Source organism: Micromesistius poutassou (genome assembly GCF_964030765.1).
Source record: "Micromesistius poutassou genome assembly, chromosome: 21".
NCBI classification, from domain to species: Eukaryota; Metazoa; Chordata; class Actinopteri; order Gadiformes; family Gadidae; genus Micromesistius; species Micromesistius poutassou.
In genome coordinates this window covers 10,298,987-10,313,409 of record NC_140291.1, presented here as the reverse complement: position 1 = coordinate 10,313,409, position 14,423 = coordinate 10,298,987, and the positions used below count along the sequence as shown (strand labels likewise).

The window sequence follows — 14,423 nt, the reverse complement described above, 5'->3', positions numbered from 1 at the left end:
AAAGAAGAGTTGCTTTTTTATAACATCTTCAATGAATCCTCTGTGACTTTGGTCAAATCTTTCGCTAGAGAAAGCCACAGATAGGATATGACAAACAAATTAATATCAAATGATATCCACATAGCGTGCAAGCCCTAAAAAAATCCCAGTCTCCAGTGGCTCCAGTAGCGTTCGTAATGTATGAAAATATGCCTTAACATTTTAAAACATGATGGACATATCTGCTGGTATGCACCTGCCAAGTGTAACAGCAGGATGTGCCACTGTGGGCAGTGATGGGGATTATGTCACTGCAGCGCCCACTTTGAGAAGAGGACCCTGAGTAGCTACATGATCAGTATGCGTCATTTTCTCAAATAAAGCCCACCATCACGCACACACACACACACACACACACACACACGCACGCACGCACGCACGCACACACACACGCACGCACGCACGCACGCACGCACGCACGCACGCACACACACACACACACACACAGACACACACAGATGCATACACACATACACACACACTCTCACAAACACACACACAGACACATAAACATACACACACACACATAGACCCACAGACACAGACACACACAGATGCATACACACATACACACACACTCTCACAAACACACACACAGACACATAAACATACAAAAAGACATGCATACACACACACACACACACACACTTAAAAGAAATGTCAAGGCACAGCATGGTCACTGGCACTCGCACTACCTCCCTACCTCTCTATGAACACGAGTGTTCAAGAGTGTGCACGAGTACATGTGCATGCTGCACACGTTACAGAACCTTCTGTCTTGCTAAGTTGTCCAGAAATCACCACGGCAACAGAGCATAGTCTCTCCTCCATTGCTTGTTGTGTATGACATTAATTTCTTCCTTTCTTCAGTCCATAAGCGCGACACATATTAACCTCATGGCCTGTGAAGTGATACAATCAAGACAGGAAAGCTTTTCAAAACGAAAGTGGCAACATGAAACTGATAAAAACATCACAAAAGACACACACAAGCAGTATATCAATAAACACAAATTAAAACCATGACCCTCTCTGTGATCTTTTGGTTTACAATGTGCTTCCATCATCTCCCCTACCTCTCATCCGTCTCCATCTCACTCAGTAGGGAGATGTATCGCCGAGAGTGGATGGCTGAGTGTACAGTTGAGTTGAGTTGCTCACCTGTAGCTGGTGCAGGTACCGGAGGGGCTGTGGGTTGGACGGGGGGACAGAGTAGAGCCTGGAACGTGGAGGCACAGAGCTCGCTGACGGTCCCCATCATGAGCGCTTGCTTGACTTTCCACACTGAACCCAAGCTCAAATCTACCCCACGGCCCCCCGGGCTCCAGACTCTACGGTTGTCCCCGGCTTCACCAGGACGGGCGTTGTTTTAGAGTCGTCCACCCTCCCCTTCTCACCCAGCACCAACTGATTCTGAAACAAGCACTGTTTCCTTACTCTGTCTCTCCCACCCTCTAGCTCGCTCTCTCGCTCTCTCCCTCTCTCTGTCTCTCTCTCTCTAGCTCTCTCTCTCCCTCCCTCCCACTCTCCCTCCCTCCCACTATCTCTCTCCCGCCCTCCTTCCTCTCTCTCTCCCTCACTCCCTTCATCTCTCTCTCTCTCTCTCTCTCTCTCTCTCTCTCTCTCTCTCGCTCTTATCCCTCTCCTCACTCACTCTCACTCAAAAGTTATTTGGCCCTACTACACAACCTCTCTATCACTTGGCTTACTCACAAATGTGAAAACATTGAATTTTCATTTTATTTTTGAGGGCTCTGTTGGAAAGTTATTATATGTGCCCACATACATGCACCCACACACGCACGCACCCACACACGCACACACACACACACACACACACACACACACACACACACACACACACACACACACACACACACACACACACACACACACACACACACACACACACACACACACACACACACACACACACACACACACACACACACACACACAACTTTACCAGTTGTTTGATGTATTCTTAGAAGTGCTTACAAATGCCACATGCACACACATGCACATTGCAACTTGTATTCTCTGGTTTCATGTGCCACACACAAATGCGCACACAGATACATCAGAGTTTAGTGATAGCCGCAGAGATGGTGAGCATTCACAATATGTGTTCAGAAATTTGTGCACAATCATTGGTTGCCATTGTTACCATCTATGAATATTAATCAAATATCTATCTATGTTTGGCTGCTTGCTTGCTCACTCCCTCACTCAAACGTTGAGGTCTTATTTGCTCTTTGGTGACCTTATATACTACTTGATTTAACAGTCTGTTGATCTGAGAACTTGAGAACAAAAAATAATCCACAGAAACATCCACACAAACAAACAAACAAACCCACGCACACATATCCAAACTCACCCACTCAGTCAGTCACAATCTATGAATATCCCTGATCCATTCTCAACCACTCCTTGCCCCCTCCCATATCCCCACCCCTTGTCTATCTACACTCATGTTCCCCTTCTCTCCTCTCCTCTACCCCCTTCTCCTCTTTGCTCCTCTCCCCTCCTCTCCTGTTCTCTCCCCTCCGCTCCTCCCCTCTCCTCTCTTCTCCCATCTTCTCCTCTCCTCTACACTCCTCTCCTCTTCTCTCTTCTCTACCCTTGTATCCTCTACACTATTTGCCTCTCCTCTCCCCTCTTCTCCTCCCTCGCCTCTCCTATCATCTACCCTCCTCTCATGTCCCCTCTCCTCTACCCTCCTCTCCACTCTTTCCCTCTCCTCTACCCATCATCTCTCCTCTCCAGTGCTCTGGCCTCATTCAGTTTGGCCTTGATCTCAATGACTCTTGAGAATTATTGGATTAGATCTTTGGTGACACAAATATGGCTGCATTCATAAAACACCTGTGTCAAATATCTTCCCTCTGGAAATATTCCATAGATCCGATTTATTTTATTGTATTATGAAGAATAAGAAAAAAAATTCAAGGTTCTGTATCTTTGTCAACATCTGTTGGTGTGCATAATGACTTTAGGTGATCCATCTATCTTAGCTCCAGTTATCCCACAGGTCTCCAAACGGATCAATAAATTGGATATGGATTTCTGCCATTTGATAAATGGCTTGTATTAAATATGCAACCCTAACGATTACTGATAGATCCAATAAAGCAGCAATGGTTTCTGGACCTAGACTGAACCTGTAGTAGAAGAATTGTAGAACCATCACCACGAGTATAAAGAATATGCTACTACCACTAGGGGGCAGCAATAGCACCATGTACAATTTTTCAATGTCAATGACGATTGTTTGAAGCTAAGTAATATGGTCTTGATTTTCATCATGTCATCAGCAGATTTCAAGACAAATTAATCACATATAATTGCAAGACGAAAAGATCTCTAAGAGAGCTATACTTGTACACATTTTCTTGTAGGCCTATGTGAACTCTGCTGTGGAATGAAAATGAATATAAACACAAATTACTCACAGAGGGTGGATATTATCGTTTTGTTTGGGATGACAAACCAACTTAGTTTGGCCATCAAGTTTCCACATTTCTGAAATACTTTCCCCATTGCCTCGATCACCGCAATTCTTCAAGTATGGTGTTGGTGTTTGGTCTGCCCCACTCAACCAACACTCAACCTCTGGATATGTCCAGTCCCCTACAGCCATGACCACACAGACAATACATGACCGTCATCCAAAGGGTATATTCAACTTATGGTTGTGATGATGAATCATACTGATAAAAGTATTTGTAGTGTTTACTGATATATGTTTCTACTCAAGTGCTCACTTGCATTCTTCTCTACAGTAGGACTGGACCCATCAGGTCAAAACATTCAAGTTATCTCTTGGGAGACAAACTCCAGTCACCAGAGACATTAAACCAGACGGGGCCCATCTTCTTTCAAACGTTTGGTTTTTATTTGATAATACTGAATATTTATGTCCTTCGCGTGGACTAACACAAAGCACAAAACACATGCACAGTCCGCTACTGACACAAGTTATCCAACTTTTTTTGACCTTCTCATATGTACTGCTCCTCATCTCACGTCTCACGTTACTCCAGCGCAAGATCCTCTTCTTCAGTCTCAACGACAGCTAGATACACACGAATCCTGACAGATAGACTGAAGGAATAGAAAATTAGAAGTTTACATGTTTTTTTTTTTAAATTATGCCCCTAATACTCCATCATACTCATGGTTTATGTGGCCTGGTGTAGAAAGCAGCACTGTAAACTCGATTTGGCTAACTTGCTTTCTAGAGCTGCTATGAAGCTTGTATCATTAAATTGAAGAAACCGGATAAAACAAGCGTTACAGATAATACATACAAGACATTGAGTAACATCTCTTATCCCTTATATACCAGAACCTTCCAACTGCTGCCATTTTGTTTTACAGAAAGTGGTACCTTTGTCTTCATCTTCTCATGACAAAACATAATATAACAAGCTAGCAATAAATGGGTAGTTATGGGTCAAAAGCTGCACCTGAGGTCCATCTCAGGAATAACAAAAATGGCCCGCAAGTGCACAGGCTTCGTCATTACTGGAACTCATCCTCAAACAAAGTGCAATTATAGTTCTAACGCAGTAGATATTAATGATCAACTAATAAAAGTATATGCATAGGTACTGTACAGCTACATAATAAAGATGTGGGCGGGGAGGGAGGGGGGGGGCTGGAGAGAAATAGAAATGTGTAGGAAGATACTGGACGGTAGGGATCAATGTGCATTATAAGATGGGGTTGTTATACTGCGTAAAGACTCTTGTAGAGTGTGGATTCTTGTGCAGACAGGTCTCGTGACATAATGAGGAACACTATTATTAACTAAATGCTAGTGTTCCTCATTTCCTATGCAATATAAGTTTCACCTCTTGCACACGGTCACACCTGTAGTGTGGTGTGGTAGTGTTCAGTTGGGCCAAACCGGTTCTCAAAACATAAGAATGTTAGAAGCAGTTGATACGATTTGGACTTGACAAGCAAGATGGAGGACAATCATAAAAAAAGGCAACTTGGAATTTGGCTTTGGAATAAACTGGAGAATGAGGTAATTAAAGTAAATACACAACAAGTCACAAATGATCATCCTTAGCTCAGATATTTATATGGGGGGGGGGGGGGGGGGGGCGGGGGGGGGTGAGAGCAAAGCTAAGAGCTTCATGGGGCAGGAAGTGCTCTGTCTCTCTAAGAATTAATATCCTCCTGACGCCAGCCTCAGAAGGAATCACATCATCAATTGACCAGTCTGTCTCATGACGCCATTTGTGTGTGTTGCCATGTCTGAGAATAACCTCCAATTCCCTTGTCTAAACTTTAGAGAACCAGCTAGGTGCGTTGAACAAGGAGATCTTGGTTCTTCTAAAAACCCATTGGATAGCGATGGAGTGAAGGGATTTTTACGCTCATAATGTTGACAAAAATTACTAGGGTCCACATAAACAAAGGAAACTAGATACCAGAAGTTGTTCTCAGACAGACAACTCATTTTAGTGAAACACTTTAAGGTTGCCAAAATCACTGCCTGTTCTATCCATAACGGGTTCACCTTAACATTTCTGATGGAATCATTAAACACATATATATTCTTCTTTTTTTCTTAGTTTTTTTGTTGTTTAAATTCAGGTGGTGCAGTGGGCCGATGGACAGGTCATGTGACTAGGGGTCCTCAGCATCAAGGAACTCCTTCTTGGGGGGGGCGATGCCCCGGTACCAGGAGCAGGAGTTGTCGGCCCGCCGGACGCAGGCGTAGTGGTTGGCCTGGCGACCGTACACCTGCTTCTCGATGATCAGGTCCGTCCACAGACACTCCTCAGGAGCGGAGATCTCACAGGGTAGCGTGGGGCAGCGAACAATCTGCACACAAACACATACACTCTCTTAAAGGACAGCCAGACCTCCCCTATCAACGCCCTTTCAACTCGGTTTTTATCAAGCTATGATATGCGTGTCACATCATGCTTAAACCACCAGGTTACTGGTAACATAAGAAGGGATGCATGCAGTGTGTGTGTTTAACCTGCAGAGTGTAGAATGTTGGTGTATTTTAGTGTCTCTCTCTGTGTTCATATTTCTTAAGTCTATGAACAGGCCAGTGCCTCTCCTACTGATACCAGGTGTTATTTCCAACATCCCTCCATTTGTTATGTCCCAACGAGGACAAACCAACCCCGTCGTCTGGGGCACAGCCAGGGCCATACACCTTATCAAGGGAGAGACTGCATCTGTTCTTTTGTTATTCACATTTTCTTCATTTTCTGCCAAGGAGCACGTCAGGAGACTGCTCCTCACCCACCTACACTATAGATTATTCAACCTAAGTCTGTATCTTGCTGTATTACATCCTGGAATAAACCATCTATTCGACCCCCCTTAATCCAACCTGTCAAGCTTCCTTGATTTCCACTTCAAGAATTACTACTACGACGAAAAAATACACAACGCAGAGTCTATACGAACAGTTTAGAAATAAGCTGAAATCTAACAAGAGAAGACATCTAATGGCAACCAACGTACCCACCAAGTGGTGTTGTGGTTTAGTTCTGATGCGCTCATCAATGCTGGTCATGAACGCATTACCAGAATTGGTGGTAAAGCGTTTTTAGTAAAAATACTGTGTTTATATTTGTGGTTCCATTTATATGGGCACTTTGGTCTGAAATGTTACGATCCAACGACTACATATTGGTTATTTCATTTGATCATCATTAGGCGCTATCCGATATTCCTGCTTTAAACTTGTCCCCCTTGTCCCTTTACGCCGTCATGTCTGCAGTGCAAACCTTTCCTCTGCAGACTCTGAACCTACCTTGCACTCGCAGCCCATCTGGTAGCGCTGAGTCAGACTCTTCTTCTGGGTGGGACTCATGTTGTCCCACAGCATGATGTAGTCACACAGGGTCACATGCATGCGGCCGCCGCTCTCTGCCTTGCCTGCACAGGAGCCAGACAGATGGGGATAAAAGATAAAACCACCAAAACACAGAGGATACAAAAACACACAAAAGATTACTACTGCATGGTATCCGAAGGGTTCTGGAGACAGAATATCTTTGCTTGGAACACGCCGTCTGGTTAGATAAGGACGGACATGACGTCAAGGGAAACAGCTTTTATCTCCTAAAGTGAAGCACAAATAGTCCTTAAATTTAACAAAACAAACAAAAGCTTGGTAAAGCTCAAACTGATTGAGCACAGGTGAAACCAGGGTTATTGACTTTTGGCTTTTTGTTGTTTTCGTCAGTCAAAATTTCTTAAAAAATAAACCTAAACACAAGGGGAATATCAGCTGGTCTTAACCCGAACCAGACGGCCAGCCTCCGCAGTTGCAAAACCGGCATTTAGTGCTAACCACACACTTCTGCTTTTTTCAACTCTTCAAAAGGGCAACTTTTTCATTGTACCTGCTTGTGATGAAGGCTAGCATACTGGTCGGAGGTTCATGGCACCAGCCAAGAGATAGTCAGAGAGATCCCAGATCCACTCAGATCTGCTGAGGCGGCACCCTCCCCTCACCTACTGCCTTACACAACCCACCCTCCCTGTCTGCAGAGCAACCCTCAACATGTTGGAAGTCTTATCTCCCGCCAGTCTAGAAAGAAAGTCTGTACCCACTTGATCCTTTGCCTTGCTGCTAACGCTAGAAACATTGTTGTTTTTTTATTGCAACGCTCCCGACTTGTAGACTGGCTATGTGGTCGTTTTTTCGCTCTCCTATGGCTCCAACATCCTAAATCATCAACAAAACCGTGGTTCTCAGAGAGAGGAAATGCTGGCTTCAGCAGTTCCTCCCCGTTACAACTCTGTAATTAGGGGTGAGTGTTTGCGGGCCCAGGGCTGCCTCGCGATGAGGAAACCAGAGCAGCCATGAGATCATGCTCCTGTGCACTTTTCTTCTCTCAGAATAAAGTTGTGGATTAGACCCCGTTAACTAAACTCACGAGGTTCCTTCTTTGACAATATATACACCCACACCTTTGTCACTGAATGACAAGCAATCTATTTATTCATCTTTTTGGAATGTCAAGTAGATATTTCATGGTCTTTTCAAATGTAATTTAGTTTTAGTTTTGAGCCAAAGCAAAATATCCATTAGGACAACCCCTGGCATACACATCCTCCCTCTAGAGAACCTACACATTCACTCCCGTCTCCAGAGGGCTTAGTTAGCAGCATATCATTACCTATAATAACATAAACAGCTGATCCTCCAACTCGCCAAATGTCCCGTCTAGAGACCTTCCGTCTGCCCACCAGTCTCCACCTGCACCTATCTGTGTGTCTGTCTGTCTCTAGTTTGGAGATGTTTTTAGATGCATTGTTCTTTTCCGTATCTTCCTTTCACCCTTGCTTTCCCTTCAGATTGTTTTTATTCCAAGATTTTGAGGTTTCTTGCTCCGGAAATATGTTTATTCAAAAGACAACAATCTAACTGTTATTGTTATTCAACGCCAACAATGTCAGGTCTAGTGATGAGGGGTGGGGGTTTGACTCCCAGGTGTAGTTCTGGGCCAACTACCACTTTGGAAGTGTTTTTGACCATAAGTAGCAGACCACACATGTTTCATAGAGAATTACCACTGTTTAACTCAACTTTATACATTTGTCCAAAATAACACAAAAATGTTACCTCAACAGTTCCTGAAACCCAAACAGAATGGTTTTCAACTGAAAAAAGTATTTTGGTGTTTCTGCACCCTTTAATGACATGCATCTAAAAAACATACCTAAATAGCAACTAGTACATTGAAGGGATTGTACAATAAACACTGACCTGAGATCAGGTACTCCTTCTTTCCGCTGGTATCCAGGGTAACACCACAGACGGCAGACACCGGGGCGGTGAGAACGGCTTCGATGTCCTGGCTGGGCCCTTTGAACATCTAACCACAAAAGCAGCACCAACGTGTCAGGTCAGAGTCAGGTCCTCTGGGTTGAGCTATTTCTGGGGGACTCCAGTTCAAATGAATAAAAAAAGGGACGGAATCGGCAGGGACTTCATGATTCTGGTTATTTTGCGATACAATATTAAAATAAATTGCCATTTTATCATGTGTGGTTGACCCTATGGGTAAAACATTGGGTTTCAGTTTCTACAGGTACGTGTGTCTGCCATTGTTTTATATATGAAAAAAAAACAAAAAAAACAATGATGTATGGATGTACCGTTTCCATTACATCACAATTCTGGAGATTTCAGCCCACTTAAATGATACTAGAAGTATTGCGGAACTAAAGAATCCTGATACTACCATCACATGCCCGTTTCCCACACCCTCAACAGAAAGCAGTTCTTCTGACCTTGATCTGCTTGATGTCATACTGGATCCGTTTGATGGGGTTTCCGTAGATGTCGTTGCCAGCGTCCAGCTCCTGCTCGCCCACCACCTTGGCCCGGATCACTGCCAGGAGTAAAACAAAACAGACCATGTCAGACCATGTGCTTGTTATCCCAGACTAGACAAGTGTACACGCAAACACACATAATAAAGTCAGAAAGACAGATGTGAACGGGGGAAATGGAGGAGCGTGAGACCGCATAAACTCTGCCACCCTGCTACAAAAAGACTTCAGTGACAGAACATTTAGTTGGCGCTATTAAACACTGAAACCACATGAAGGTCTATAAAGTCTGGTTAGTGACCCTGTTTGATCAGAGCCATATTGAAGTTCAAGTGAAACGGTCCAATTCACATTAACATTATCAAGAATCAAACTGCTGTTTAAGGCTTTGAACTCCTCTTTGGCTCGACTAGATAGGAGAACTGCTAATGGACCACAAGACCCGTTTTGAAAGAAGAATTATATAGCTGTGTATAGTTTCATACCAACATGCATATATATTACATATTATAGATTTAACCTCCAGGAATAACCGCCCCCAAAAAGAGCGAAAAGGATGTCTCAATGGCAAGCATCACCATATATGGATCATATAAAATCCTAAACGGCTCTTCACATGAGGAAAAAAAAAAAAAAGTCCAAAGAAAAATGCTCTAAAAAGAAGAAATTGGAAATTGTATTAAAGCTTTGGTATTGTCATATTCCATAGAAATGTACATGAAAAGAAAACACTCCGCCGACTTAAACTGCTTCATCTATGCATATGGAAGCTTATGTTCAGAATGGAAAATATTATCAAAAAAATAAAAAAAAGTTAATACATAAAATAACCTGGAGCGCACACGTTTCCATAAACGCACATAGTGGACCGCTGCTGCTCTCACACCCGTTGGGCGTCCTAATCACCTGGAGCAAACACAAATATGGCGGCGCTCACAGCTCATCAAGTCAACAATGTCTCCCAACGCCGGTCCTTTGCACCCCTCGGCCACAGCACCCCACAACCACAACCACATCCTCGTAGCTTCGTCACACCACCCAAAATAGCCTCTTGGATTAGCTTGTGCTAGTGATTATTTGCTAAAAGGCCACGCGCAGCCCTACAAGTGCCACTCAAACCTCGTTCCTAAACGTCTGCAATTGCCCTTTCATCCTGAAGCCTGTGTGAACACACAGTAGCAGCCAGGGTCCACGTTTATAAACACAGTATACCTGGCTGCTGCTGCTGCTGCTGTATGTGCTCTCACTGCTGCATTCCATTCAGTTTTTCCACTCTCACTTCCTGACCTCATTCTGAGCCTCTAGCTAATGAGCACCGGGGAACAGGACGTAACACAGAGGCAGAGGGCTCTGCTGCACACTGCCATTATGGAAGATGACCCTTGTTTACCTCGGTGTGTGCGCATTGCAGAGAGGCGCACGGTCCCTGGCCTGGCCCCAGCAAAAAAACAGGGACAGACTACTCCTTTGTAACCCCAAACCCTTTTGTCGGATGGGAGCTACTGACCACATGATGCACAATTTCAAAACAAAAACAGAACACGGCCTATAACTAGGCTACTACAGTACTAAGAGACCTGTTGAGTGAAAGATTGGCATTAATACTACCCCCCCCCCCCATTTTCACAAACCACCAGCTGACCCACATTATAAGTAACCCCCATGTTTAATGGCTTAAACATGTGCACAAGTAGCACAGCGTAATATTTTCCATCACACCCACCCACCCCTGTGTGGTTATCAGAGTCCTGCCCCCTTGCTGCGAGCTGGCCTTTTGTTGAATGTTTGGATCACTTTGCTTTGAGGGTGGCTTAACCCACCAGTCACAGGTGTTGTCACTTCAAGGAGTTCCGATTTTATTTTCAACGCATAAGTGTGGTACCGCGTTTGTGGTTACCTGATTGGATTACAGATTGGGTCAACTGTTGAGTCTTACTTCTGTAATGTGACAAGGTCTGCAATGTCCTGCTGAGGAAGTCACTGTTGATTTGATTTGGAAGCAAATTGTATTGTTCACGTTGTGTTTAATGTGTGAACAATACAACGTGGTACTGAGCTAACCGGGTGAAAAAGACCAAATGTGGCTTCAAAACGTGGACAGGATATAAAGTGCACCATCACTTTTCTGGTGGTGTTTCTAGGATACATTTCCTTATCCTGCTCCGACATGGAAACGGAAGGCAACACCAAGCTTATCACCTTGGTTAGGTTTTCATTGATTGGGACCGTGACACTACACAAATATGTGTAATTTCACAGAGACAAATCATAATTTAGTCCATTCTATTGTAGAAATGCCTCAGTGTGCCAGGCAACCATTGAATACATGTTCTTATAAATATGTTTAGTCAGGTTATGTTTTTTTTTTCCTTAAACGCCATTGACCATTTTTCCCTTAAGATGTACATTTAGGTATTTGGGCAGCCACGGGTAAACAAAACAGTTCCACAGAACTCCTCAGTGCCAAGTGGTCCTCTTTCTCAGGAAGGGAAGCTGACTATGAAGTTCCTCCAATTAGACTAAGGACAGTCTGGCCTGGCTGGGCAACCAGGGAAGTTCCCCTTTGCGGGCAGCGGATTGTGAGAACAACAGACATGTGAGCCTGTGCGCACCAAACACTCTGTACTCATCGCTGGAACACTACAACATGCATCCTTCAGCACACACACACGCACACACGCGCGCGATTAATACATACGTTTGTCAATGACGCCGGTGTTCATGGGTATTCATGTTGGGCAGCAGACAGCCACATAGCAGGTTTTTTTAAATCACCTTCATCACCTTTGCATTGACCCTTCACGTCTTTGCTGCATGACCTAGGCCTTCCTCCTCCTAGTGGACTGGGGCTTTCAATAGCGCTTACCAAGGCCAGGCCACAGAGGACTAGGCAATGGCTTTAAAAGAACCACAGTTCTACCTCAAACTGTTGACTAAAGGCACACAAACCCTTCTGACACATCATACGCGCTCGACTTGCCAGCGCCGAGACTGAGTCACGTCAGAACATTGGTCATTAATGGGAACAACGTTATTTTTAACCTGTTTGTGGGTGTGCACGAAATGCATCATCAGGCGGGCTATGTGGGGAGTGTGTGATGGAAGGTATGAGGGGCCCGAGACTAACAAGGAGTGTCTCTGAAGGAGAATTATTCCTTGGAATCATTTTCTTAGCGAATACTGTGCATATTTGAGACGGCAGTGATTTTTTTATTGTGCCATTTCCTCCAGAGCATGCCCTGGCCAGATGTGCCTCCAGATGGCTACAGACCGTCCACGTTGATACGAGAGCCAATCCAAGTGCTCTGAATACTGCCCAAGCGAAGGGTAGGGAGGTGGTGGGGGCACTTGCGTGTGTACTGTCTGTGTACATGTGTAAATGAGGTGAGAACTACCAGTCTACCAGTGCAGCAACTTTGATGTTGCTTATTGAAAGTCCCCGCTGTGAGGGTGTGTAGGGTGTGTGTGTTTGTCGTGAGGAAAAGTCTGGAAAACCCCAGTAACATTCCTACAATTCCTGTCCTGCACCACTCCTCAAAGAAAAGATCGAGAGAAGAGAGGGACTTGGGGAGGAGGAAGAAGCGATGGAAAGGCAGGGAGCTGGTGGCTTGACTCCGTGGTTAAGGAGTTGTCATTACATTCCTCTCAGTACGCAGATTGACTCTCCTCTTTGTGTCCCTCTCTTGTCACCCAGGCTGCCCCCCCCCCCCCCCTCCCCATACAGTTTTGCGGGCCGTCTCTGCCACGTTGTCCTGGGGGCTACTGGAAAAGCGTCCAGTCTTCAATAAACACCAAAAGGGCCTTGGTAAACATGCATAGTTCCCTTTAAAGAGGGCCTTGTTGCCTTCTGTAATCACAACAATAGAATAACCAATTAAAAGACTGCGTTATAGGTCCGACTAACCCAGCCAATATATCATATCCGAGAATGTCACCCGTATTGTGACAAAATCAAAACGTTGTTCCAAGGGGACACAAACTGAGCTTGGGATAAGAGTTGAATGAGTCTATGCGCATTTGTGCGCGCAGCGCGCGCAGTTGTAAATCATTGTGTCAAATTAGAGAGAACAGCAAATATACATACATTTTTAATTTATTTTGTTATGAATATTAAACGGGCCAAGTTCAACATAAAGGTAATCTAAGGATCAACACGGCTGCCATGAGTTTATGTGCCATTTTATTTGAATGCCATGCAATGACTCCTCAAACTGTTATGGGACATATGGCCTTGTGCAGCAACACCCTTCCCAACCAAACCAGACCAATGATTGGCGGAATAGTCAGTGATGAATAAATAAATTATAAAATTCAGAGAAACATCAAATCACACGGGTCAATGCAATAGCAACTATGTAAACAACAGTTAATGCTGCTGCGCACTAGGGCTGCGTTACTTACCCACATCCGCGTTGCAGAACGCCTGTTGCGGATGCACGGGGGCACAGCTGCACGCCTCTGTTAGCTCCTCTGCCCGCCACAGGATCAACACTGCCAGCGTGCAAACCAAGCCGTTCATTGAAAACGGCATTTTTTTGTGTGGTCTCTTTGTCACTATGTATGGCGCAGAACGTTGTAGCAAGATCCAATGAGAGCCCTGTTGCAAAAGACCTACCGATGTCAACACTCACGGCGGGCTTTGCTCACAATCTCCGCAAACGGATTGGCTAAATACTTCAGCTAGTTTGAATACTGTCAGCACAAAAAGAAACAGTGCAAGTTAACGCAGCCTGTTGTCAACGTTAGCACCTATATGGTTTCCAGCCTGTCTAGTGGGACTGTTTTTGTTAAGGGATCAAGGCGTTTTTATAAAGCTGCCCTCCCGACTCCGCCCCCTTCGGTAACAATATGTCCAGCTGTGGGCGCTCGCGCTATTGGCTGGTTCCTGTTCAGGCAGACTTCTATGCTGCATATATTTTCCTTGTTTTATTATACAACCATGAACGCATTTTCATCATCAAAGGTAGGATAGGCAGGAGGAATTGATGCTCTTTTATATCTATATCTATATAACGATATCTCCAGAGATATCTATCTCTAACGAGAGCCCTAAT

General features: G+C 44.5%; 1 protein-coding gene across 1 annotated transcript; it reads right to left on the bottom strand.

The window, feature by feature from the left end:
• Positions 1-3,913: 3,913 nt before the first annotated feature.
• On the bottom strand, positions 3,914-14,142 carry timp2a (TIMP metallopeptidase inhibitor 2a). Its single transcript, XM_084486011.1, has 5 exons — positions 13,771-14,142; positions 9,328-9,428; positions 8,801-8,909; positions 6,836-6,960; positions 3,914-5,883 (listed from the first exon to the last, which is right to left on the bottom strand). Exons 1-5 carry the CDS (start codon positions 13,898-13,900, stop codon positions 5,686-5,688), a joined length of 663 nt encoding a protein of 220 aa, XP_084342137.1. The 5' UTR covers positions 13,901-14,142; the 3' UTR covers positions 3,914-5,685.
• Between the last annotated feature and the right edge of the window lie 281 nt (positions 14,143-14,423).

Coding starts and splice junctions, on each gene's coding strand:
- timp2a (XM_084486011.1), bottom strand. CDS start 13,900: ATGCCGTTTTCAATGAACGGCTTGGTTTGCACGCTGGCAGTGTTGATC. Junction 6,961..8,800: donor GAAGGAGTACCTGATCTCAG/GTCAGTGTTTAT, acceptor GCTCCTGTGCAG/GCAAGGCAGAGAGCGGCGGC. Junction 5,884..6,835: donor AGATGGGCTGCGAGTGCAAG/GTAGGTTCAGAG, acceptor GTTTGTGTGCAG/ATTGTTCGCTGCCCCACGCT.